The sequence below is a fragment of the Acartia tonsa genome, chromosome 12 (genome assembly GCF_053477335.1).
Source record: "Acartia tonsa isolate MP-2025a chromosome 12, ASM5347733v1, whole genome shotgun sequence".
Classification (NCBI taxonomy): domain Eukaryota; kingdom Metazoa; phylum Arthropoda; class Copepoda; order Calanoida; family Acartiidae; genus Acartia; species Acartia tonsa.
Window position 1 is genome coordinate 29,429,571 of NC_137271.1, and position 26,350 is coordinate 29,455,920.

At 32.5% G+C, this 26,350-nt stretch overlaps 3 protein-coding genes across 5 annotated transcripts in view; 1 reads left to right on the forward strand and 2 right to left on the reverse strand.

Annotated features, from left to right (window-relative positions):
* Positions 1-181: 181 nt before the first annotated feature.
* LOC145333285 (uncharacterized) lies at positions 182-3,042 on the reverse strand. Its single transcript, XM_080178414.1, has 6 exons — positions 3,029-3,042; positions 2,002-2,519; positions 1,557-1,708; positions 1,013-1,329; positions 562-785; positions 182-348 (listed from the first exon to the last, which is right to left on the reverse strand). The coding sequence occupies exons 1-6, from the start codon at positions 3,040-3,042 to the stop codon at positions 206-208; spliced, it is 1,368 nt and encodes a 455-aa protein (XP_080034540.1). The 3' UTR covers positions 182-205.
* Positions 3,043-3,241: 199 nt separating this feature from the next.
* On the reverse strand, positions 3,242-6,666 carry LOC145333148 (uncharacterized). Its single transcript, XM_080178298.1, has 5 exons — positions 6,531-6,666; positions 5,425-6,278; positions 4,768-4,883; positions 4,335-4,503; positions 3,242-3,867 (listed from the first exon to the last, which is right to left on the reverse strand). The coding sequence occupies exons 2-5, from the start codon at positions 5,450-5,452 to the stop codon at positions 3,242-3,244; spliced, it is 939 nt and encodes a 312-aa protein (XP_080034424.1). The 5' UTR covers positions 5,453-6,278; positions 6,531-6,666.
* Positions 6,667-13,282: 6,616 nt separating this feature from the next.
* LOC145333584 (guanine nucleotide exchange factor DBS-like) overlaps positions 13,283-26,350 on the forward strand; it is a 95,778-nt gene continuing 82,710 nt past the window's right edge. For 2 of the 3 annotated variants that reach the window (XM_080178746.1, XM_080178748.1), the window contains exons 1-2: positions 13,307-13,503; positions 22,111-22,153. In XM_080178746.1, the coding sequence (XP_080034872.1) occupies positions 13,450-13,503; positions 22,111-22,153 (97 nt within the window). In that variant the 5' untranslated portion in view covers positions 13,307-13,449. Of the gene's footprint in view, positions 13,504-22,110; positions 22,154-26,350 lie in introns of all 3 variants that reach the window. The other variant, XM_080178747.1, reaches the window with a different exon arrangement.

The following is a 26,350-nucleotide window of genomic DNA, read 5'->3' on the forward strand; positions in this document are numbered from 1 at the left end:
ACAAAAGGGGGGGGGGGGGGGGGGAAGTGACACTTTTTGAAACCAAAACTAAAAGTCAAAGGAACTGAACTAAAGAAACAGTTACAGATCTGTAATTTTGCATGGCAGTTGTTTTATAAGGGTACAATATGGAACTTTTAGTTTTGGTTTCAAAAAGTGTCATTTCCCCCCCCCCCCCCCCTTTCTCTGCTTTCAATGTACAAAATTAAATTCCGATAGGAATTACGATGGAGACATCTTGATGCAACAGGTGTACGGAGATATGTGCTACTCTGTACTTCAGTAGGTTGGAGGCTAGTTCTGTTGGAGGATGGCTATAGTCTTCGGGATCGTCAGTCTTGCCTACTCCTAATACCAGGGGTGTATATTTTCAGTGTTTAAAACCATAAAACTTAATTCATATTTCCTAGACCCCCCCTCCCCCCTTTACCACACTCTCCTCCTGGCATGATAAAGAATTACAAATAAATTGTGGTAGGTTAAAAAGGAATTAGATGAAATGTATAGTTCATGAAATATTTCTATACAACAATTAATCATGTGCAAAATATACACCCCTACCTATTATTCTGGAATCTTCAGGAAAGGTGTATGCCGGAAAAAATGTCCTCACTTTGTGGACCAACCATACTGTTTTATCACGACGGCAGTCTGGGACAAAGTAGAGGTCTTGGCAGTCTGTATAGAATTGATTTCTTTCGAACTTTCGTTTGTTGGCATTCCTTTTTCCCCTGACAGCCAGCTTTTCATTTATGTACGGTTTCACTGTGTGAAATATCAACAATCTAAATATGTCATTTATGTCATTAATGGCTGTTAAACGGAAAGGTATGTTGCTGGTGAAATCGTTATAGCTTAAGTGTTTGATCAGCAATACACGGAAAGAAAGTTATGTTACATTTTTAAAAATTACATTAAAATTTGTAAAGAGTGGGGGGGGGGGGGAGAAGTGACACTTCTTGAAACCAAAACTAAAAGTCAAAGGAACTCAACTAAAAAAAAATAGTATTACCTGTTTGAAACCTCTTTAAGGCCAAAATTATATCCTCGGATGTAAGTTGCAATCACATGATTGGCACTTTCGAAAGCATAACAACTGAACGCCATGGATGGTCCAAACCGGCGGACATGTTCCGGCATATGGTAAAGCATGTGAGTATTGTAACTCAAGCACGATTCGCCGTACATCTCCGCCAATTTTGAGTTCAGGACCATTATCATGGTCTTGAGCTCAGCCACACGTTCAGTTGTTATATGCTCTTCGAGACAGCGCAATATGTGGAATAAAAACTTGCATATCAGACGTTGTTCATCTTTAAGATTTGCCAACTGGAAAAAAAAACATTGTAATAATTTAAGGGAAAACTAGCTCTTTCGCCCCTAGCCTCTAGGGGCTTCGCCCTATATACTTATTGGAAGTCCACCCTCCTCAATAGAAATATATATATAATATAGCACACGTGCGCAAATTTAAAAAGAATGTTATTGCTATACAATATAATGAAACTGAAATAAGCTTTAAATTCTAAAAAGATTATAATATGGTAAAAACCTACCTCTGCATAAAATATCATATGGTAAAAGCCCAGTACTTTGAATTCAGAACTTTTCAAATTGAGGGCTAGCTTCTTCTCTGTCAGGCGCATGATGGACGTACGGGGAACGCGATCAAAATCGCCAACAAGCTTCAATTGATCGTTGATTTCATCTATAATTGGAGTTACTGCAGTTCATGGTAAAATATGGGTGATAAGGAGAAAATTTTCAAAATTTAAGTTCTTTAAACTTTTCAAACTAACACTCTTTTAAGCGGCATAACAAGGCGTACAAATAATGTGTAATAGACATAAATCTAAAAATGCAGAATTTTATCGCAGTGCCGAGAAATGCGCGAAGAAAACACCTATTTTACGCGTCATTTCTTTAGTCAAATGCAGTACATCCCTGTAATTCTCTCCATTTGAACTAAGTCTTCTTCTTCCAATTCTGGATAACTATTACGTCCTTTCTTCAGGTACGTCATCACTTTCTTTACATAGCCCAGGTGCAACGCGTGCATCGGATCACTGGGGGTATCTTGTATTAAATCCAAGCTCGGGTCAAGCTCAGAAAAACTGGTTTTCATGTTCTGATTATTTTCCTCTAACTTGCGGAATTTCTCGTCAGACCTCGGCGTACCCATATTTTGACTGTCACTGGGGTAAAATACATTCATTGATTCGAACAATACCAAGTTCTTTTGACGGAGATAAGTCTGTGAAAAAGCCATCCCTGGAAGGTCACAGTGTGGGCATCCATTTTTTGATCCATGGCCAAGAATGCCGAATACATCGGCTCTCGCAACGGCATCGTGGATGATGGTTCTACATTGAAAGGTATGTCCAGGTAATCCTTCTTGAATTAGTTTGTTGATGAATCGGGTAACATTATCCAGAAAGTTGTAACTGTAGGGACGCCTCCTCGTCTTCTCAAATATGCTGACTGGCAATATAACACTGAAATCCTTGTTGAAGAATAACCTGAAATAATAAAGAAGAATTAATAATAATAGCATTTAATAACTTAGAATTAAAATTGTAGTTACTGATTTATAAAACGTAAAGGCTGGTAAAATTTTACCGTAAAAGTGGTAAAAACTAGGTTTACTTATGGTATTAATTAAGTCCTGGTATACAGTAAGACAGATTTTTATATATGTATGCAATAGAAAAAAGTATCAATTGTAAACTTAGTTTTCTTTTTTATTTCTTTATTGAATGGTTTCCTAAACTTTGGCTTTAAAAATCTGGGCTGTCAATTGATGTAAAACAAATATTTCGATATCCTTTGAAATATAGGGTGCCATTCCTAAAAAATATTTTTTCGAGGGTCATGCTGTATATGAAAAGAACTTTATCCCAACCCAACCCTTTCAAATCCACAATATATTAATTACTTACCTAATCCAGACAGTATAATAGGAGATATGAGATCCCTGAGCTGCTTTCACTCCGTCGCCCGAGATGTCAAAAGTTATATGATCATCAACGGCCTGTTGTCCATTCAACCGTTTAAAGTCTGTGATGGCGTCTTGGAGGATCTCATAGGTAGGGAATCTGGAAAAAGAAATATATTTTTAACTAATAATAGCTTATAATATTGTTCTCAAGTTGTCGCAGGAAGCAATATACCAAAGAATGATCAAACTGATAATTAGAACACTTGAAAGTTTGTTGTTAAAAAAGGAGAAAAATCGACATGTTTAAAATGGACGTACGGAAATTCTGGTAATGATTATAGAAATGCTACGCTTTCTAAATCGTATATAAACATACCTGCACTCAATCAGTGAACCAGGAGCATTTGTAGGATTATATTTGTTTTCTTTGATTTCAACTTTGTATTTGGGTTTGAATAATGTATTATATGACGGAAATTTGAAAATACACGAGCGTTTTAGAATTGCCAGGATGATTCTAACTTTGTTGTGAGAGATGGGGTTGTCTAGAACACAAACGCTTCTGAAATCATTAACAATTTCTTTCTCAAGTTCTGTAAGATGTTTGAAGGGATCCCCGTCATGATCGCCATCAGGTTCGCCATCAGGTTCGTCATCAGGGTCATCGTCATCATCTGGGTCAAAATCATCTTCAGGTATATCAAACAATTCGACGTGTTCCCAGTCCTCGGCATCTTGAATGCTGTCATTGTCTGCATCATTATTATCGTTGGTATTATTGTTGTTAATATTGTCTACAACAATATTAATGTAGTTTGTTTCTTCAGGATTGTTATTTAATCGCTCCAAAACTTGGTTTGCGTAGCATTGATAACATATACTTTCGGTTTCCTTTGTGAAGTTGGTATTGCAGCCTGTACAAACTTTACCTAAAAAAATACGATGTTAAACATGGTGTTTTATAGTTATAAACCTTCCCGGGACCTATGTGAAGGTACCCTGTAAAGGAGAACCCAATCGGTTCAGCGGTTAGCAAGATCCTTTTGAACAGACACACAGACATCCTGTTACTTTAGTATAAGGATAATGCCGTAAAGAAAAACTAGTCAAATTAGAAAGTTAAAAAATTAAAAATTCCAGAAAAAGTAGATAAATGTAGAGAGTGGGTGAAGGTGGGTTAGGTTAAGGGATCCCATGTAGAATATACACCCCTGGAACAAGGATATCTTGAGACAAACTTAACTAACGTTTGATCAAACCAATTGTTTGAAATTTAGATTGAAAGGAAAATAAAAAACAAAAATTGGGAGACAATGTTTGTGGGAATTTGGACAAACAAACAACAAACAGACAGACCGACATCGTTCTACTTTATATTACAGATATTGTAGGTTACCTTTTGACGATGCAGTTTCGTTCTCATATTCCACATCCATCAAATCCTCCTGCTGTTCTTCTTCTAGTAATGGCTGACTGTCTTCACTTTGTGGAGGTTTCTTGCGCCATTTTCTGGTTCTCGTTGCAGTACAGAAGAGTTTTCTTATGGACCTCAGTTTATGCTGCAACTGGAAAAAGATTACATAATTAGTGAATTACTTATTTAAAATAATATAGGGGAGTTGTTATGGATCGTTATTTGGGCAAGCTACACGTGTCAATTGATTACAGTACATATGACTATACTGGTGTAAGAGCAAGCATGTTTATAGTGCGCTGACTGCAAGTGAAAAATAGAAATTAAAGTCGAGCATAGATTATACTTTAAGTACAGTAATGAAAAGTAAGGTCTCATCTTAAATATGTAGAAATAATTAGTTGTAAAAAGTCACCTGTACATTTTTCCTCTTATCTCCACTTCTTATACGCTTCAGTAGAGCTTTAGAGAGTGTACCAATCAAATTGTCTCCCATTGCAATAACGTCTAACAGGGGTGTATAGGTAACTCCTGAAATAAGAAGTATATGTTATAATCAGGGATGTATATTCTGCATGGGATCCCCTGCTCAGGGGGGGGGGGGGGGTGGAAATAAAAAATAAGTGGTTGGAGGAAAAAAAAATGTAAAAATTAAGAAAACTGAAAACATTTTTTCCATTTCCCCCCCCCCCCCCTCCTTGGTGAAAAAAAATAAAGAAATGTGTGGTAGGAGGGATAAAATAAATGAAGTATAGAGTTCTTTAAATATTTTTCTATTTCCCCCCCTACTTTTTCAGAAAAATCTAGGGGGGGAAAAAAAATAAAAAAATTTGTAGCAGGGGAAAAAAATAAATCTTGTGCAGAATATACACCCCTGGTTATAATAATAAGGTTATTACTTGTTTACATATAACGAAAGAAGGAGAAAGTAAAAAAGGGGGGGGGGGGGGAGTGACACTTTTTGAAACCAAAATTAAATGTCAAAGGAACTCACAAAATAAAGAGTTAGAGTTACAAACAAGAAAATACCCTTATTTATTCTTTGATTGTGTATAAAATTAATTAAACTTACCTATCAAAATTGTGATCCAATTATACATACGTCATCCAGCGTTGGTCTGACATTTTTTTACTTTGAAAAAAATAACTATATACAATATATACATAAAATTTTGTTTGTTCCAGTCCTGACCTGGATAATACCTATATAAATTTCCTGCCTTCCCTGAAAAGCCGACGAACGCATATATAATCGAGCCCCACTGGTCGTGACTTTTGCAGAATTCTGCAGTTGCATGGAGTTTTATTATAACAACAATGTTGAACCCAGAAAATTTGTTAATTTGCTATAAAATAAATAATAATAAATAATAAAAAACAACATAACAAAAATATCAAAAAACAAAAACAAAAAATAAAACATATCAATTAAGATCTCCTAGAGAGCTATAGCCAGAAGCTTAAAAAACTGTACACGTGCATACGTAATCGTCGGCTTTAGGGGTAAATAATGTTTATTAATGTTTATATGCAGGAAATTATATATCTGCACGACCAGTGGGGCTCGATCACTGTCACCATGGGTACTTAATTATAAAATATATGGGCGCTGCAATCAAAGAGAGGTTAACGTAAATGTTCTGAAAGAACAAATTGATGTTATCCTCTTAGGAAATACCCCCCCCCCCCTAGAAAAACGGCCCCTGGCCTCTACCTAGCCGTATAACTTAACCTAGCCTAACCTAACCCAGCAATTTAGTTTGGGGGGGGGGGGGGGGGATGGGGAGTTAAATAATACAAACAAAATTTTCTAAGAGGATAACGCCACAAATTACAATTAAAATTCGCTTTCAGCATAGATATCCGGAGGCTGGATGAAATCGCCGGCGGCGAGCTCGGCTTCTCCTAGCTTCTCCTTTCTCTTCCCTGAAAGGAAAGAACATTGAATTAAAAATGAGAAAACTAAAGCGTTTTTTAATGAAGAAACTCAAAGAATTCTGAAACATTTTTTGGTTAAAAACAATTTTTTCCCCTGCTACAAAAGACAACTAGCCATGAACAAGAGCATGTGATTTGAAGCAACTTCCATCATTGATCCACTTATTTCTTTTTTCCCCCTCCCCTCCCCCCCCCCCCGGAGCAGAATATACACCCCTGCAATAATTTCGTAGTTTTTACCTTGTTACTCTGGGTTTTATTTAGAAAAAAGGGCTGACGTTGGTGAGGAAAGGTGCACAGTCGGCTTCATGGTCAATGACACGTCTCTCGGTATCATCCAGGCGGGGTCTCTCGTTCTCGTAGAGATTCTCGGGCATAGGTTCAATCTTCTTTAAGTGTGTCTCTACCCAACCGTGATGGTATAAGAGTTTTACTATTTCAACAGCGTCATCAATGCCACATGATTCTTCTTGAACTCGAATATTTAGCTTGGAGAAGAGTCTCAACATCCTAACCATGAGGGCGTCCCATCTGTCATGCAGCTCGTGGTATTGGTATGGATCCATCCTAATTTGAGGAATGATTATTTTGTTTGTCTTGTTTATTTTTGGGAGGGGTGTGATTAATGTTTTTTAACTTTCCGGTATTTTATTTGTCCTTAAACAAGGGGGGGGGGGGAGAAGGCCTGGAGCTCCGGAACCTGGAGGCCTATCCAAAAAATATTAAAACTTGGGAAAATTCATCATATAAGAATGATTTTATCCCTAATAACCTATACTCTCAGTCCAAAGATAAAGCCTATACTCCCTGTTTACGCAAATGTGTCAAAACTTCCCCCCCCCCCCCCCCCCCTATTTATTTAGAACAAATTTTGTAGCAGGAGAAAAAAAATAAATCTTATACAGCTAATATACACCCATACCTGTTATTATGATGTACGCGTACCCAGGTGATTAACTTGAATAGCCTGTTATTCAGAACTATCTGAAAAGGTAGAATATTTAAGAAATAAAAAATTACAAAATAAAAATAGCTCGTATTCATTCGAATCCGGTGGATAGGAACAGGTGTTCTCATTCATACGCCAAAAAACTAGGTAACTAGCATATCGTATTATATGCATGGTTTTCTACGAATATAAAAATCTAAAAGCATAAGATTAAAAACAGTTATTTTTAGCCAGTGCCTCCGGCACCTCTGGGCCAAAAAAGTAGTTTCATTCTTATAATTGTACTCCTATATTTGCGACAATCCGTTTATACTACGGTGCAAGACATATATTTATTAATTTTACATTTAAAAAAGTCCTGTATATTACGTAAGCTAAAAAGAGTCCCAAAAATGGGAGAAAAAACGAATACGAAGAATATTTTAGAAAGAATTTTCAATAATTAATGATAAAATTTGAATTATAAAACATAATGATACATATTAACGTCTTAATTCACTGTAATTTCACTAAAAATGATTACTAAAATACAAAAATGCACCGTAGTCATATAGTCCAGTTGAATTATTGCGCCGATGGAAAGTTACGGTTGCCAACATACAGATTGAATAGGTGGCAAAACACTTTGCAAGACAGTTATATTTTTAATCGTAAAATTGCAACGAATAATAACATTTCATGAATTATATAAGTTATGCAGTTTTAATTAATTAACCGGTAAAATATTAAAATGATATTATATACATAAGGTGTTTTTTAAAGTTTGGCAACTTTGTCCAGCACGTTGATTTTATCATCTGAAAACAGGGTTACGAAAGTTAAATAAATGTAAATTTTTTTTAATGTGAATGTAATATATTTTTGGCAATGACTTAAATGAAATATCATCGATAAAATATAAAAAAATATATTGCAATGGATATAAAAGAAATATTTTTCAATATAAAGTTGTATACCTGTACAGAGCATGTGCATGAATGCCGCTATACCGATTGAAAACTATTGTAAACAATGAGTGTTATAGTTCAAGTCTCTTAGAGAAAATACGTGTTATATCCAAGTATGATTGACAGGAGATGGTCCATGTCACAAGATTTATATGAATGTCAGTTAAGAACTCCTAGAGAGCTATATATTCAGAAGTTTAAAAAAGTACCTTGCTATACTGGCATGATACTTGATGTTATGTCTACCAGTCTTGGCTGTTAGTGTTGATATATGGACCCTGCAATCAAAGAGATGATAGTCAGATGTTTAAAAAAGTACGTGTCCACCTTCAGTCTTGGCTGTTAGTATATGGACCCTGCAATCAAAGAGTGGTTTGCGTAAAAGTAAGTGTTTAAATAATTTTAATATAAAAACATTAATAATATAGGACCTTGAGCGTACGGTTTTAGGCTGCCTTCGATTAACGGTTTAAGTTTTACTAGCGGCTATGCCCCTTAGAAGCCTCTAGGGGCACTTAAAGTAGGAAGAGAAAAGTCGAGGCCTCATCCTATTTTTAATTTGAGTTTCAGCTATAGATTAAAATAAATAAAAAGCTTCGTTGTAAAAGAGAACAATATTAATATATATAATAGGATAATTGTTTTAAGCCTTTTTTAAACCTTTTTGATTTGTTCTAAGAAACACTTTTTATCCTATTCTTAATATTAAATAATCCGGGTTTAATATATATGAATGTAAGAAATATTAATAAATTATATTTAAATTAAGAATATTGTTTTTCAGGTTCAGCAACACTGATTCATCAGAAATAACTATTTGGGCGCTGCAATTAAAGAAGGGCTCACTTAGTAGTAAGTTTTAAATAATGTAATAAAAAAATCAATATAATTTAGGACCTTACGCATGGTTTTAAGCTACTTCGATAAACTGTTTGTTTTATAATTTTTTAAACCTTTTTGATATATGATATAAGAACGACTTTTTATCCTATTCTTAATATTTAAAGTATTCTACTATTAATATATATAAATAATAATAGAAATATTAACAAATTATATTTCAATTAATATTGTTTTTCAGACTTAACCAGGAATCAGATTCGTGAGAAAATATATGGGCGCTGCAATTAGTGAATGGTTTACATAGAAGTAAGTGTTAAAATAATTTTAATAAGAACATGGATATTTTAGGCCATGTTATTAAGACTATCCTTTAACGAAACCTTTTTAATTCAACCTTGCTACGAAGCCTTGTGTGATACCGGTAGAGTGTTTGAGTTCTTAGGGAACCACACTAATTACATAATATTATCTTGAGTTAGACAGGTTTTATAAGCTGTAAACAGACTAATACAATTAGCTATATGTCATTATCTTTAAATTATTTATTATAATTTATATAATAGCACCTTTGAAATAAGCTCATATTATATCCAACCTATATTCGCCCTTTAAGGTTTATGATTGTTTTAAGCGTAACGAAGTTTTATACCCTTAATAGAAAGATATTATAAGATGTGTTTTATGTAAAATAATATTAAAAATATATATAAATTATATTTCAATTAATATTCTTTTTCAGGTTTAGCTTCGCACACAGCTGGGTGTATTCTCTGATTATAAGCTGACCGCAATTCGACCGTGGAACATTTCTTAAGCACCAACATGAAGCTGTTGCCATCAGAAATTCATCCGTTAAAAGTAAGTGTTTAATTATTTGTAATAAAAGATAGTTGGAATAATCCTACACGCAACTACGGCAACACCTCGGCCCCAAAAGGTAGTTTCCATGTATACAAGCATAACAAATATGAAGTTAATATACACAGACACACATCGAACTACCTTTATGAAACTGTATACTAAATTATATTAACAATTAAGCTATTATTAAATTTATTAGATAGATATTAAACTGGTTAGACAAAAGTTAATACATAAAAATAATGTACTAGATAGGTAGCTATTTAAAATTAGATTTTACTACTTTATATTATTGAAACAGTACATTCAGGATATTATTAAAATCTAAACAGCATTACATTCATCCTCGTGCATGTTTACTTCGTGAAGAACAGCTGCCAGTTCGGCAGCCTGGGCAGCGGCGGGCAGCAGAGGGGAAGGACGGCAGCGATTAAGATGTGTAGTAATCCATCCATGTTGATATAACCTCTTACAAACCTCCCTCTGGATCTCGACATTGTCAGTTCTGGCTCTAATCTCTAGACTCTCTCTTAGTACTAACATACGACTATTTAATTCATACCATAACTCCAAATTCCCGTTATAAGACATTCTTAGTTTCTCTCAGTCTGGTTATGTATTGATAACTGAATTAAACTTTCTCTAATAAGCAGGCACATACACAAGCTGTATCTACTTTCTCCATGAAATTTTCCCAAAACCGTTAACTTTCCTTTTTGTAAGGCCTTTTTGATTTGTTAATCCTTTAATTGCTTAATTTAAAAATGAATATTCTTTTTCAGGATTTTGGAGTTGAACCAGTTTTGAAGTACGTGGAGCTTTGCAGTTCCATGGAGAACAACGAGAGTTCCATCTCAACATGTAACAGTCACAGATTATACAAAAAATTTCATTATATTTATTATAACGACAATGTTGAACCGAGAAAATATGTTAAAATATGTTAGTCAGTTAAAATTAACAAATAATTTACAGAACGATACTAATAAGTTTTATTATGACGATCAATGTTGAACAGAGAATATTCTGTTAGTCAGTTAAAATTAACTTAAATAAAGCGTATTGATTACAATCAGTGTTTATTATGACGACAATGTTGACACCTAACATTCCACAGCTAAAATTCTAAAAAATATTGACTTTAACATATAAAGCGTATTGATTACAATCCGCCCAATCGGTGTTTATTAATTAAGTTCTACTCGAGAGCTCCAAACATTCCACAAGCTAAAATTCTAAAAAATGTTATTTACAGAAACGATACTAGTAAGTTTTGTAGTTTCAGTATTGACCTGGATAATATCTATATGACCTGTTATGTTATAATATGAAATAAATTCTAAATAAAATCATTATCATCATTATATTTTATTTGCGATTTTTATCATTAAGTAGAAGGATGTTTGTTTGGAAAAATCTGGACTTAGCCTAAAAATTTACCTAAAAATATTGACAAGAATTTAATTAACAAGTAAGAATGGAAAAACCTACCTTAAATACTGGAGATCTTGAGGCAAGTATAAACTTGTGCACTTTTAATTTGGATGTACTAGTTTCTATCAAACAATCAGTAAACTCTGGATCCTCAAAACAATTCTCCAGGTCACCAGAGAGACAGGATACTGCACTTTCAGGTCCAGGTTTTATAACTTCCAGCCAAATAGTCAGAGTACCTCCAGGTAGGAGACTTGCCTGATTGTTCTTCAGTACATTAATCTCCATAAAAGCAGCATTACAATTTACCTCTCCAGGTGGCACTGTTATCAATCGACATTTAGGCATCAGTAGTAGACTGTTGTTATCTTGGATGCCAATCTTTTGTAGTTTCAGTATTGACCTGGATAATATCTATATGACCTGTTATGTTATAATATGAAATAAATTCTAAATAAAATCATTATCATCATATTTTATTAATTTCATATTCGATATAACGAAAGCAAATAGTGCTGAGTAAAAGGATGCTTTGTTTGGAAAGTATTAGGTCTGAATATTTCCTCATTATATTTTATTTGCGATGTTTATCATTAAGTAGAAGGATGTTTGTTTGGAAAAATCTGGACTTAGCCAAAAAATTTACCTTGTCAATTTTTACCAAAAAGTTGGTCAAATTTTACCAAGTTTTTTTTTTTGGCAGAGTCCAAAAATCTGGACTTAGCCTAAAAATTTACCTTGTCAATTTTTACCAAAAAGTTGGTCAAATTTTACCAAGTTTTTTTTTTTGGCAAAGTCCAAAAATTTGGACTTAGCCTAAAAATTTACCTTGTCAATTTTTACCAAAAAGTTGGTCAAATTTTACCAAGTTTTTTTTTTTGGCAAAGTCCAAAAATTTGGACTTAGCCTAAAAATTTACCTTGTCAATTTTTACCAAAAAGTTGGTCAAATTTTACCAAGTTTTTTTTTTTGGCAAAGTCCAAAAATTTGGACTTAGCCTAAAAATTTACCTTGTCAATTTTTACCAAAAAGTTGGTCAAATTTTACCAAGTTTTTTTTTTTGGCAAAGTCCAAAAATTTGGACTTAGCCTAAAAAAATACCTTGTCAAATTTTACCAACTTTTTGGTAAAAATTGACCAAATTGTGTTTTTTTGTCTAAGTCCGAAAATTCGGACTTAACCTGAAAAATAGAGTTGTAAAATTGACCACATTTTTGGTAAAACTTCCAAAAGTGGTAAAATTGAAAAAAAAAAAAAAAATTTAAATTTAGGCTTCATTGTATAAAAGTCATTATTTTAAAGTATTACAACTGATTATGAAGAGCTGTTTTTTATTTAAAACACAAAAAACGGGTTTTTTTGTTTCGTCAAATTTTACAAAAAAAATGGTAAAATTTGACTAATTTTTTGGCTAAAATTTTTGCTGGTAAAATTTACCACGAAACTGGTATATTATACCAGGTTGACCAGCTTTACCACTTTTGTGGTAAAACGAGTTTTTTTTCTGGTATTTCGTAGAACCTGGGGAATTCAAAGCTAAAGTAATATCATAAATGGTTTAGAAAAGTAAAAACAGTAATAAAGTGAAATCTTTAAAAAAAACTCATTCAACATTTTATTGAGCAATTTACAATATTGAATTTCAAAATGCGCAAAAAAAAACTATCTGTGCTAATTTTTAGTTATTTTCCTAATATCTTTTTGTGTGAACACCGAGAAAAAAGTGAAAAGGGGGGGAATTGCGAATTGGCTTTGGTTCTCTTACCACCCCTCCGTTCAGATATATAATATAGATAGATTGTACATATTAATAGATAGATATCTTTTATCATACATCTGACCCCTTTTTTCCCCTTAATGGGCGGGGTATTTCTGGGGGGGATGGGGGGTTGTTATAGTGCTTTATGTTTCTGAGAGGCATTTATCCATCTATCCATGCATCTGAGAAATCTTGCTGTAGTAAATATTGAGGCATAGTGGAGGTAGGAGCCTTGCTAAGGCCTCTGCTCCCTTCACCAAAAATAAAGTTATATTATTGTACTATACATAAATGAAAAATATTGTGAGTTGAGGGAATAAAATTAAGTTTTTGTGTGTGCTGTGTGATCGCTAGAACGGCCCCGGAATGAAAATGGCGCTGTCAGGAGCTATTAGCAGCCAATGTATATTAAGCATTAAGGTAACTTTTTATCTATTAATCTATCTAATTATCTATCTATCTATCTGCATCTTATTATGCATATATCTTTTTTAATGCTAACGATTATTAAGCTAAATTTTCTATCTATCTAAAATTTGCTATATTTAGATATAAAATGAAGTGAAATCTAGAAAATGAAATCTAGAAATTATTTTGTCCTATTTTCTAGTATTGCAAATATTGAAGGTCAAGGATTTGTATTGAGATTTACAAAAATTTTATTCAATTCAAATTCAAAGTTAAACTCAGCCGAAAAAATTATAATTCTTTGATTAATTATAAAATGTTTTTTTTTAAATAGGAAGGAAGTACAGTTTATAACATAATTTTTACCCTGTGAAGCACTTTAAGCAATAGTATTCCATCAAAATTAAAGATTTTCTATTAATGTAGTCTGTACATATATAGGTGTTTCTTAAGGTTAGTTTTTAAAACCGGATTGCATCGGATGTCTCATTTAAATTATCTTATAGATATCAAACTTCTAAATGAACAATGATGATTTTTATTACAATAAGGTACAATTTAGTAAGCTTACAAGCTGATTAACTACAATTTTATTATTTTCTTATTATATCTAAAGTAGTAAGTGCTTTTTGTCTGAAGCTTAAGATCTCAATGATTAATGATTACTAAACCGATAGAGATATATTTTTTACTTAAGCTTCACATAGCTCCTGTGATGATTTTAAGCCATTCTATTTTGAAATTAAAGTCTTTTGGTAGTTTTGAGATATTTTTCTAGCTTTTTCTTGCCTCTTAGAATAACGAGCCCCCTAGAGGCAATGGGCGTAGCCGCTAGTAATAATATAAAGTACAATAGGTATATTTCAAACATCCTAAATTTTCACTTCACATGATTATTCTACCATCTTGAGTTTTGTTTGATGATTCCTAGAAAGGTTAGGCACAATATTTTAATCAAAGCATCTCTATAATCAAGACATAAAATGTAAGAATGCCCTCCCTATGCATCTAAGTGATTTTAAGGCCGATTTAGATTTAATATTTGCTGACACTCTATTGGTGTTAATGATGGTTTTCCCGAGAGTGGGATTTTTAGGCTTCTTTTTAAACAAAATTTATCGATGTTTTTTTTATGAGCTTCTCTGTTGATACATGTTGGCATCCTCGTTTTCTTTTTAATATGCTTCCTTGTTCTTTCCTTCAGTATAATTTCCTTCATCTCAGTATTTGTAGAAATTTTGCAAACATAAAACTCAGCCAGGGAGAGGGAGGGATAGATCTATGACAGTAAAATTATTCTACAAATTAATCTTCCTAAGTTCCTACAAACATTTAATTTAAGGGATAAGACAACGGGCAATAAATTAATTTACATCCTTAATGATGACACACAAAACTACCCCTGCTGTAGATCAAAATTAGTGGTTGAAACGTTTGAACACTAAACTAAACCAACCAATCAAAATTCAGTAAAAGTCCCCAAAGTTGTTAAGCCTTGAATAAAAAAACGTTATGCCAAACGAATGCCACAACACACACAAAGAATGCACTCTCAATCAAAGACGACATTTTTCACCTTGGGATAAGGAATAAAATCAGAAATTTAATTTGGATTGACAAACTCAAAGCTTCCTTGAAAAGAGGATGAGACAAGTATAATTTACAGTCCATTATTCCTTCCCTCCCTGATGTGCAACACATAAAAAAGAAAGGGAAAAAAACAAAATATGAAGAAACAAGACCAATTATTTCCATACGTTGCAAGCATAGATAAAACTGAATCTAAAGAATTTGCATGCCCTTTAGACAAGCATTTAACAAGAGTTTTAGATGAGTAGAATTATTGGTTTACAAGTTTGGACATTGATGTTTTGTACAAGGCTAATTTAATTTTATAGATGAAGTATAGCTGGGACGTTAAGGAATAATCAAATCAATAAATCCATGAAAATCAAGTATTTTATCAATTTTTATCAGGGCTCGGCAGTTGCGCGTCAGTCATTCATAAACCTTAGTAAATCAAACTTTTACAATCCAAAAAATCACCTGAATGTCTAAATCTGTTTCTATATAAACTGCCTATTCAATGATTTTTTTTAAGCACCGGAGAGGATTTATGTTTGAGGCTTGGTTTGAGTCCTGGTTTTTTACTATGCGCGCTGCTACTCTATACTTTACAAGATTCTTTTGTTCCATTTTCGAAATTGTTGGGCTTCACTTTTATCAGAAACTTTTCAGGAATAAGACAATAAGATGTACATTTTCAAAGATTATACGCAAATTACCTGTTAAAATATTTGTTAAAAGATTTGACGCTACTACATATTTTACTCAATTAAAGTACCCAAAGTTTCTGAGCCCAAGAATAAGTTAACGTACTTTGATTACTAGTCCAAAGTCCCGCCTTCCTTTTTATGTATTTTCATTCTATTCTTCTATTGTCCTATCACTTCTCCCTCCTAGAGAGAGAGAGGGGCCAATAGGCCAATAATTTCACTAGTCCCCATAAGTTTTATAATAACGCTTTCTTAATAGTTGGCTTAACATCTTTTGAGACTTTAGTGAATCATGATTTGTTGCTTCACTAAGTTGCATATCCAAACGTTTCAACCACAAATTCAAGGCTACAAAAAGGGTAATTTTTTGTATCATAATTGGGGACGTAATCAATTAATCAGCAATTGTCTTATCCCTTTAGATTCCTGACTCCCTCCGCTAAAAATAACAAAGTTATTTTTCCCAATCAATCAAATGAAAGGTGGGGGAACAAATTATAAAAAAAGTTGACGTAGAAAACCAACAACTTTTTTTTTGGTAATATCCCCTTTGTAAGAAATTGGACCAAGAACCACCACCCCCCTCTCTCTAACTTCCATCTTTATACATTTTTTTGTATTAACCTCATTCAAGAAGCGAGGCTATTTTATAACTCTAAGTAATCTGTCTGTATGTCAGAAACGAGATTTTCTAGGCTTTCATTAAAGATAAGTGAGAGCATTTTATTGTGAAGGTTCATTAAAAGAAGTTCCAAGGAAGATTTTTTCCCAGTATGGCTTAGAAACCGATTCATAGCCGTTGGATGAGAACCGGTTCTCAGCCATACCGACAAATTATGTTTAACATATCCAGTTTTCTATGAGTATTAAAATGTACAATCATAACATTAGAACCAGTTTTTGTTAGCCTGTGCCTTTGGCACCTCGGCGCTAACAAAACTGGTTTTAATCTTATAATTTTACATTTTTTTTTATCCGCGGAAAGCTGTTTAAAATACTAGGCGATAAATAACTATTCTTGTTAGTGACCATACTCTCTAACCTACTTTGTCCGTATGTTATTTTCTAGTTATTTTAGTAATTATTAACTTTTTAGTGATGTCATTTTTCTTCTTTACAAATAAAGATAATATTTATATTTTCAATAATAAAAGGAGGGGGATGGGTGGCTAAGTTGCTGATTATATTTCCGTCAATCTTCCTTTTTAGTCTCTAAATTAACAGGGCACAGTTATGGAATCTCTCCGACAAAGATTTTTTTATCCAATCTTGACAAGTGAGGTATTTTTGGAAAGAGGAATATATATAGAAAACGCCTATGAAAATTAGAAAATCCGCAGAAATCATATTTGCAAGTTATTTGCAAAAATCTGCAATGCTAATTTGCAAAATTAATTTCATGCCTTAAATGACTTATTTAGAAAAAATCTTTTTATGAAATGTGTTTATTTATAAGTTTAGAACATACTTAGGGCAAAAAAAATTTATTTAGTGTTACTTTTTTCACCTTATATATGAAAAAAGCAGTTTCTCACATTTTATGATAAAAAAAGGTTTAGGAACAAAAAATATGTTTTTTCTTGATGTAAACATAATAATTGGCATAAAATCTATCATCCTAAATGTAAAAATCAGATATAGAATCCTTTTTAGAGCTAATATATTGCAAAAAGTAACCAAGACATTTTTGCTAAGTATGAAAATCTGAAGAAAATAGTTCTTTTTGCTTTTGATATACATATCAGATAAATGTATATAAAAATAGTGATTAAAAACTATAAAACATGTTATAAGTTTTTTCAACATTGTCATTGATTAAATTGCACTTTTAGGTTTAAGAATTACCGAAGTAGTGCATAAAAACTCTTTTTATGATGTAATTAAACAAAATAAATGCCAAAAAGCCAACTACAAAATGGTCTACTGCATTATAAAAAACGCCTAATTGTTGATTTGAATTTATTTTGTTTCATAACTTAATAGGAAGAGTTTTTATGTGCTACTTTGGTAATAAGTAAACCTAAAAGTGCATTTTAATCAATGATAGGGTTGAAAAAGTTATAACTTGTTTTATAGTTTTTGATCACTAATTTTATATACATTTATCTGATATGTATATCAAAATCAAAAAGAACTATTTTCTTCAGATTTTCATACTTTGCAAAAATGTCTTGGTTACTTTTTGCACTATTTTTGCTCTAAAAAGGATTCTATATCTGATTTTTACATTTAGGATGATAGATTTTATGCCAATCATTGTGTTTACATCAAGAAAAAACATATTTTTTGTTCCTAAACCTTTTTTTATCATAAAATGTGAGAAACTGCTTTTTTCATATATAAGGTGAAAAAAGTAACACTAAAGAATTTTTGTTTGCCTTAAGTATGTTCTAAACTTATAGATAAACACATTTCATAAAAAGATTTCTTTTTAAATAAGTCATTTAAGGCATGAAATTAATTTTGCAAATTAACATTGCAGATTTTTGCAAATAACTTGCAAATATGATTTCTACGGATTTTCTAATTTTCATAGGCGTTTTCTATATATATTCCTCTTTCCAAAAATACCTCACTTGTCAAGATTGGATAAAAAAATCTTTGTCGTCGAGATTCCATACCTGTGAGGGAGTAAGAGAGGGGACAATGGGCAGTTAATTCAATTTTATAGTTGTGACCCTTTAAGGTTGAAAACCCAGATATTTCCAGATAAAACAAGTATTTGCAATATAGCAACCTTTAGTGGAAATTTTTGACTTTTTGAATTGTTTTTAATTCGAAATGCACCATCCTTAAACTGATGCTTTACTACAAGCCTTTGATTCTAGAGATCAAAACTCTTGTTTACAATTCATTTTCATAATTGTTTTTATTTAAACTTCGGAAAATTAAGGAAACATACCATTTTACTTTTACAACATCTTTTACCCAAATTTTTTTATTGTATTTATTAAAAAGCTTAGACATTAAAAAGCCTTTAAATAATTATATTACAAAACTTACTAAAACAATTACCTTCCTACAGAACTTTTAACTCAAGTTATTTCATTTAACGAAATAAAAATGAGATACCTTGCGTAAAAATTTCATACTACATAAATAAAATAGTTGAGAACATAAGTACATCTTAATTTTAAAGATCTTAAGGTTTAAGTAACATATCTTAGGATAACTGGTAGCTGCGCTCCTAGCATCCAGGACAGAAAAATAAAATAACACCATCTTGAGATTTTAATGATAAACAAACCTTGAACAACTCAGGACTTCGTGAATTTTCCCTAAAATTTTAAAATTAATCGGATCATTAATTACAGAAATATTAAGCTAAAGACAAAAAACTTTTGCCTTTACATTAAATCAATAAGAAACATCTAACATGTCTAAAGTAACGAAAAGAGCTAACCGTTACGGACGTACAAATGTGCAGGACCTAATTATAGGAAGGCTTTGCTCATAATAACTAATAATCTTAATATAATTTCTTTCTACAACGCACTAATCGGAATGAATTAACATTAAACAAGAATTAGATATAAAAAATGTAATGATTCAATTTACAAAATAATTTTCAAAATCAAAATATTCTGTCTGCTTGTTATTGTTTATCTTTTTGTAGACGCGCTAGTTTGCCGCGAGATTATGCATGATTTTGCGTGACGTCATTCATAATTGGTCCCCAAGATTGGTTAGAAACTGCTAAATTCTTGCATGTTCCCTTTAAGCCAGTCCCCAAAGTCTGAGACTCCTAAAAATTGAATATTCGATCCATTGTCCCCTCTCTTACTCCCTGCTAAATTAAACTGTTTGTATTTTTCTTTGTGGCCAGATTTGGGACCTTAGGAGATAAGACAATAAATATATCAGAAGGACAGCTGAATTATTATTCGTTTAGAGTAGATGCTCATAAAAAGCATAAAAAGCAAAAAGTCTGGAAAGAGATTAGGCTATTAATCTGTATAATTAATACAAATGATTACATATTAAGTCTTAATACATATTATGCACGCTATGTTCAATAGTTAGGAAGCTACTCCATATTTTCAGAATGTTTGTTTTTCTAAGAAAATAGCAAATATATTTTTCTTACCTGCTACTTGAAGAAGTATTGATTTCTATTTTTATTTTATAATATTACTGTAATGTAAACAAAGATTTTAGGGGATAATTACGATAATTTGATGTAAATCCTCTAAAATGTATAACAAAACTACCTTTTCTATAGATTAAAATCATTAGTTGAAAAGTTTGCTAGAATTTGTATCTTTTTTGATGTAATACTTTAACAATAATTAATTTTTAAAATTTAGTTGAAAGGTTTAATTTAAAGATTCTTGATTCTTACCAAAACATAACATATGTTAATATTCTTATAGTTTTAACAGAGTTGATAAAAAAGTAAAATAATTATTCTTTAAATTATAGCAACATGATGTCTAAATATCTGTCTGTCTGCTTGTCACAGACAATGCGACTTTACTAGTTAGACAATTTGACTGGGGAAAATTGAGGTTAAATAATTTTCCTTCGGAATAATCATCCCTTATCTCTTAGTTTAATATTATTTTGCTAGCAGGTGTTTTTCAAGGTATTCTTAGAAAATTAAACTTTAATAAAAAAACATGAATGCAGATTGATTCTTAGCTTCACAAAGATCTCAGAAACGGCTTGGTGTATTTTTTTGAATTTATACTAAATATTGGTAATAATGGACATAATTATATTTTAAGAATTGATTATGGATATCCTTCGCTAATCGCTTGTGCAAAATTTAACATAGGGTTCTGAAAGGATAAAACAATGGCCGATAAATTGATATACATTTCCAATGATAATACATAAAATATTTCTTCTGTAGATAACAATTAGTGGTTGAAACGTTTAGACACTCAACTAAATGAAACAAGTAATCAAAAATCAATAAAGGTCCCCTAGTCAACGAATATGAAAACGTTATTATAAAACTTTGGAGACTAGTGTAATAAACAGCTTAATGTCACCTCTTTCTCTGATTATTACACCATTCCCAAATCAAACAATGAATAAGGAAATCATTCTACAGGGTGCGCCACATATCCTCGGACTTTCTTTAAACGGCCATAGCGTCAAAACTACTTGACCAATCAGGACGTTTGACCCCACTATAAAAAGCTTAGGTAATTACCTTTTAGCACAAAAAAATCTATGGACGAAGATGGGCTCGTACTCCGAGCTGGCCGCGCTTATGTTCAACAAGGCAGATTCGAGTTGCGCCAGTGGTATAATCTGGATTCTCGACTAGGGCCCAATAAATCGGACCTCAGCCCATCTGTAGATGAGGTAGAGTTATGCAACTTGCTGGGGATACTGTTAGATACATAAGTAAGACACTAGAAAAGACTAGAGCTCTCTATCTAAAATGGCTTGGCTGTAGTACTTCGGCAAAGTGAAACGTGACAGATTTAGAGATGTCAAAAACGTCAAAAATCGTGTAAAGTCGTGAAAATTTCTCGGTTCTCGACTTTAGAGACCAATATGGAACTTAAAAACTCATTTTAGACTATGGATTGCGCTGACAACCCTATTTGAATCTTCATGCCATTTCTAAAAAGGTATACAACGTCGTTCTAGCTCAACTGTGGTCTAAATAAAGGCCTCCGTGTCAAATGGTAGCTTGAAAGTTGGGTGAATTAGGATCCTGCGGTTACTCACATTCCTAAGGAAATGGGGCCTCCCAGCAGCCCGATCTTAATTCAATGGACTTTTGGGCCTAGGGCTACTTTGAAGCATGCACCAATAGACGTGCCCATGCCACAAAGACCTCCCTCATTGCCACTATCAAGGAGATCTTCGCCATCTTGGACAGGTACATTTTGACCTGGGCCTGCCGGCGGTTGGGGAGGCGGGTAAAGGCGGTGATTGATGCTGGCGGCGATTTTAATCAATGATCTAATAGTCATATACCTAGTTTGCTTCCCAGTTTTTAAAATTTAATAAAATCTTTAAAATTGACGATTTTATGTTCATTTGTTTACAATTTAGAAAAAGTCCGAGAATATGTGGCGCACCCTGTATGTAGTTGATACGTTTCTGAATTGTATAACAAAAAAGATTACAATCAGTAGGACGATTCTAACATGCCTGAATGAAAGTTCAAGGCTATCTCTTAAAAGGTTTCGTTTTTTTTTTGTTGGAGGAAGTTATCCATAAGTATATCTTTTTTGATTAAGCTGTTAATTTATCTACATATTACAAAATGTCAATGCCATAAACATAGCATTATAGAGGTTGCATGACAGCCATAACTACTTTTTTAAATGCCTTATAGGCACATGAATCATTGATCTAACACTTTTCATTGTTTCAGGACTGTGTACATCTGTTGACATCCGAGATAGCCGAGCTTCCTGGTAAGTATTCTTGTTGATAGCTTCCTGGTCAGTATTTCATTCTTGTTGATAGCTTCCTGGTAAGTATTTCATTCTTGTTGATAGCTTCCTGGTAAGTATTTCATTCTTGTTGATAGCTTCCTGGTAAGCATTTCATTCTTGTTGATAGCTTCCTGGTAAGCATTTCATTCTTGTTGATAGCTTCCTGGTAAGCATTTCATTCTTATTGATAGCTCCCTGGTAAGTATTTAATTCTTGTTGATAGCTTCCTGGTAAGCATTTCATTCTTGTTGATAGCTTCCTGGTAAGTATTTAATTCTTGTTGATAGCTTACTGGTAAGTATTTCATTCTTGTTGATAGCTTCCTGGTAAGCATTCTTGTTGATAGCTTCCTGGTAAGCATTTCATTCTTGTTGATAGCTTACTGGTAAGTATTTCATTCTTGTTGATAGCTTCCTGGTAAGCATTTCATTCTTGTTGATAGCTTACTGGTAAGTATTTCATTCTTGTTGATAGCTTCCTGGTAAGCATTTCATTCTTGTTGATAGCTTCCTGGTAAGCATTCTTGTTGATAGCTTCCTGGTAAGCATTTCATTCTTGTTGATAGCTTCCTGGTAAGCATTCTTGTTGATAGCAAGGCTACTCTAGAAATCATTGTTATTCTTTGAACAGTTATAAATCTATTTCAATAACACTTAATTTAGTAACTACTGCTGCTTCATAATAAAACTAGCGGCTACGCCCCTAGAAGCCTCTAGGGCACTGGTAGGAGGGGGGAAAGTCGACCTCATCCTATTTTAAATTTGAGTTTCAAAAGAGTAAAAAAAAATATTTTTAGGGGGAGGGGGGTGAAGACACCCTCTCAAAAAATAATTTAAAACCTCCCCAGGACCTATAAGAAGCTTTACTGTAAAGGAGAACAATATTGGTTCAGCGGTTAGTACGATCCTTCGAGACAGACAAAAAACGCTTACTACTTTATATAATACTAGCGGCTACGCCCCTAGAGGCCTCTATTATTTTAGATTTGAAAAGAAAAAGTAAAAAAATGCCCCCCCCCCCGTATTTTTCTGGGGGGATTTTTTTTCTAGGGGCGATTTCTCTTGGGAAGGTGGTTGTACCCTCCCCCAAAATAGTTCTAAACCTTCCCGGGACATATGAGAAGCTACCCTGTTAAGGGGAACCCGATCGGTTCAGCGGTTAGCGAGATCCTTCGGTACAAACATACAGACACACAAACAGACAAACAGACATCCTGTTACTTAAGTATAAGGACTAGCGGCTAAGCCCCTAGAAGCCTCTAGGGGCACTGGTAGGAGGAGGAAAATTCGACCTCATCCCATTTTAAATTTGAGTTTCAAAAGAGTTAAAAATATATTTAATTTTTTTTTTGGGGGGGGGGGTAGGGTGTGAAGACACCCTCTTCAAAAATAGTTTAAAACCTTCCCAGCACCTATAAGAAGCGTCGCTGTAAAGGAGAACAATATCGGTTTAGCGGTTAGCGAGATCCTTCGGGACAGACAAAAAACGCTTACTACTTTATATAATAGGATGTATTTTAAAGAAAAAATCTTCATTACCAATCGCACCTTTTGGTCGTTTTTTATAATTCTTCGGTTTAGACTTATTTGCTATTTGCTTCTAGAGGCATCTTTCAGAAGTTTTAAAAACAGGTAGATTTAGGCTACACTACCAAAAAGTAATTTTAAAAACTGCACCTAATTTTTTTTCTTTTCTGAAAAGATAGCTAATAGAACTGATTATTTGCGAGATTTTGATAAACAATTATTCATACTTTTCTTATGTTCTGAATGTTGTTTTTTTCTCGTCCAATTTCATAATAATGAAACCCAAAAATTTTCCACAGCTTAGTTTCTTACACGTCCTTTAGTTAAAATAAGAAATAAAACAATTATAAATAGGTATATTGATTTCATCTTTAACAGTTCTATTCCACCTTTTATGATTTAATATTTGACTAATCATAAAATGTCATTTTTCTCTAAAGTGAAAAATAAAAACAATTCTATGAAAATAAAGTGAAATAATGACTAAAAGTACAAAGTAACTATTTTTAGAAATTGTAAAATTCTATTTCAATATTTGTACATTATTATTTTCATGAAAGAGTTAATTACAGGGAAAAAAAATACGTTAATAAAAGAACAACAGGCAGAAAAATTACATTTTCTTTAATCATGATCATTATTATACGTAATAAAGTTACATAATGTTTGTCTGTCTATTTTTATGTATGTCCTCTAAGATCTTGTAAACGGATCAATCGATCGTCCCTAAATCGAAGGAAAGAAGGTTTATTAACAGTAGAGGGAATGCTATTTAGAGGAGGGGAGGGAGGGAACAAATAGATATATATAAAATAATACTACACTTTGCATAAAGAGCTATTAAACATAAAAGATAAACAGAATCGTGACAAATATATCTTGTAGATTTTAGGATTGGTACAAAACCAAACAGTACAGATTTTGAAACAAGGGTTTGTGATCCTCTTGGTATGATTATAATGCAATTATTTTAATCTTAATTACTCTTTGCACAAAGAAGAATAGGACTGCACTTCTCACAGGGATACAGGGGTAGGTCCACGGATGCAGGGATAAGAATGAACTTTCAATTTTATTTGCATTTAATATCTTTTTAGTAGAGAAGCTACTCTATAATTTTAAATGTCTGTCTTTCCGTCAGTCCGTAACGATTAGAATTATCCTATCGATTTCAAACTTTAATGATAATTACTGTATAAGATAGGTACGATTAAAAAGCGGAGCAACTCTATAATCGTTACCAGAATGTCGGTACGTCCATTTTAAACATGTTAACATTTAACTTTTTAACTGCAAATTTTTATATTGTATAATTATTCGATTGATCTGATTTGTTTCAAATACAGATTCCTTAGACAACAAAGTACAATGTTATGACCAAAGAATATTTATAATCGAGTCGTAAAGATGTGAATATGTCCTTAAACTTATCTGTATTTAAAAAGTTTTTCATCAAATTTACTTACGATATTTTGACTTTCTGATTATCAGTTCTGGCACTCTACAAGTGTTAAGAATCGTTTGCCCTAACGTTTCTGAGCTTCGCTTTTATGGATGTTGGCTTTCTTGTTATTTTACAAATTGAATTTCAACATTTCAAATTTTCTACTATTAACAAAAGAGCAATAAGAATTTAAAAAATAACCGCATTTTTTGCTCAACTTATAGTAAATTTAAAAAATAAAAATGGTTGTTATCTAAAAATCCTGAATTTGGTGATTTGCATTGGTCAAAAAAATGTCCCTAAAGAGATTAATCTATCATAAAGATTTCTCATTTTTGTTAGTGACACATTCCAGGGATCTACAGGGATAAGACAATGGCCAATAAATTGATGTACATCCCCAATAATTATACACAAAATCATCCCTTCTGTATATTAAAATTAGTGCTTAAAACGTTTGGAAACTCAATTTAGTAAACCAACCAGCCTAAAAGTCCCCGACGTCATCGAACAAGGAAACATTATTATAAAACTTTGTGGACTAGTGTAATAAACAGACCAATGTCCCCACCATCCCTGGACACATTCACTGATTAAAAATTGGAACTTTCGTAAAAAACAGCAAATATTTTTAAAAAATTCTTATTTTTTAATTTGAAATATCCATCTATATGTTTTCTTTGAATACTGTTTGAAACACTTGGGTAAAACGTGATTACTAGTCTTCTACATAAAATAGAAGTCTGATTTAATTTTGAAGATTTCCTGTACAAATTAGCAACCGGTATATAATAATTTGCCTGGTCCGTTGGATTGTCGGTCATGTTAAATATATTTGAACTAACAGTTCTCTTTTGTTTTCTATATTCTTATGACAACTGAACATCTGCTCTTTAACTCACTTTGTCTGTTTGCCTATCCATAAATTGTTTATGCTTTTTATGTTGCCACCCTTGTTTTTTGCAGCTACTCTATAAATTGACTATGTTTGTAGTCCCTACGTTCAATGGCCAGTTTATTAGTTCAGATTATTAAAAAAATAACTTTTTTTTCTTCTAATTGACAGATGAATAAAAAAACCTAAAATTCACACATAAATTTTTGATAATTTAAAAAGTTAACCAACTAGAAGTTTCATATTTTATGTTTTTTTTTTGGACAATTAAGCTTATTTTTTTGTTTGTTTTGCGGTATTTTTGTAACACT

Bases quoted from the DNA above. Each gene is read 5' to 3' on its own strand.
- LOC145333285 (XM_080178414.1), bottom strand. The intron at 1,330-1,556 runs GTAGGTTTTTAC...TTTTTTTTCCAG, and splicing joins ATATGATATTTTATGCAGAG to TTGGCAAATCTTAAAGATGA. The intron at 349-561 runs GTAGGGGTGTAT...CCCTGGTATTAG, and splicing joins TGAAGATTCCAGAATAATAG to GAGTAGGCAAGACTGACGAT.
- LOC145333148 (XM_080178298.1), bottom strand. From the start codon at position 5,452: ATGTATAATTGGATCACAATTTTGATAG. The intron at 4,884-5,424 runs GTAAGTTTAATT...TTCTTATTTCAG, and splicing joins TTGGATCACAATTTTGATAG to GAGTTACCTATACACCCCTG. The intron at 3,868-4,334 runs GTAACCTACAAT...GTATTTTTTTAG, and splicing joins CGAAACTGCATCGTCAAAAG to GTAAAGTTTGTACAGGCTGC.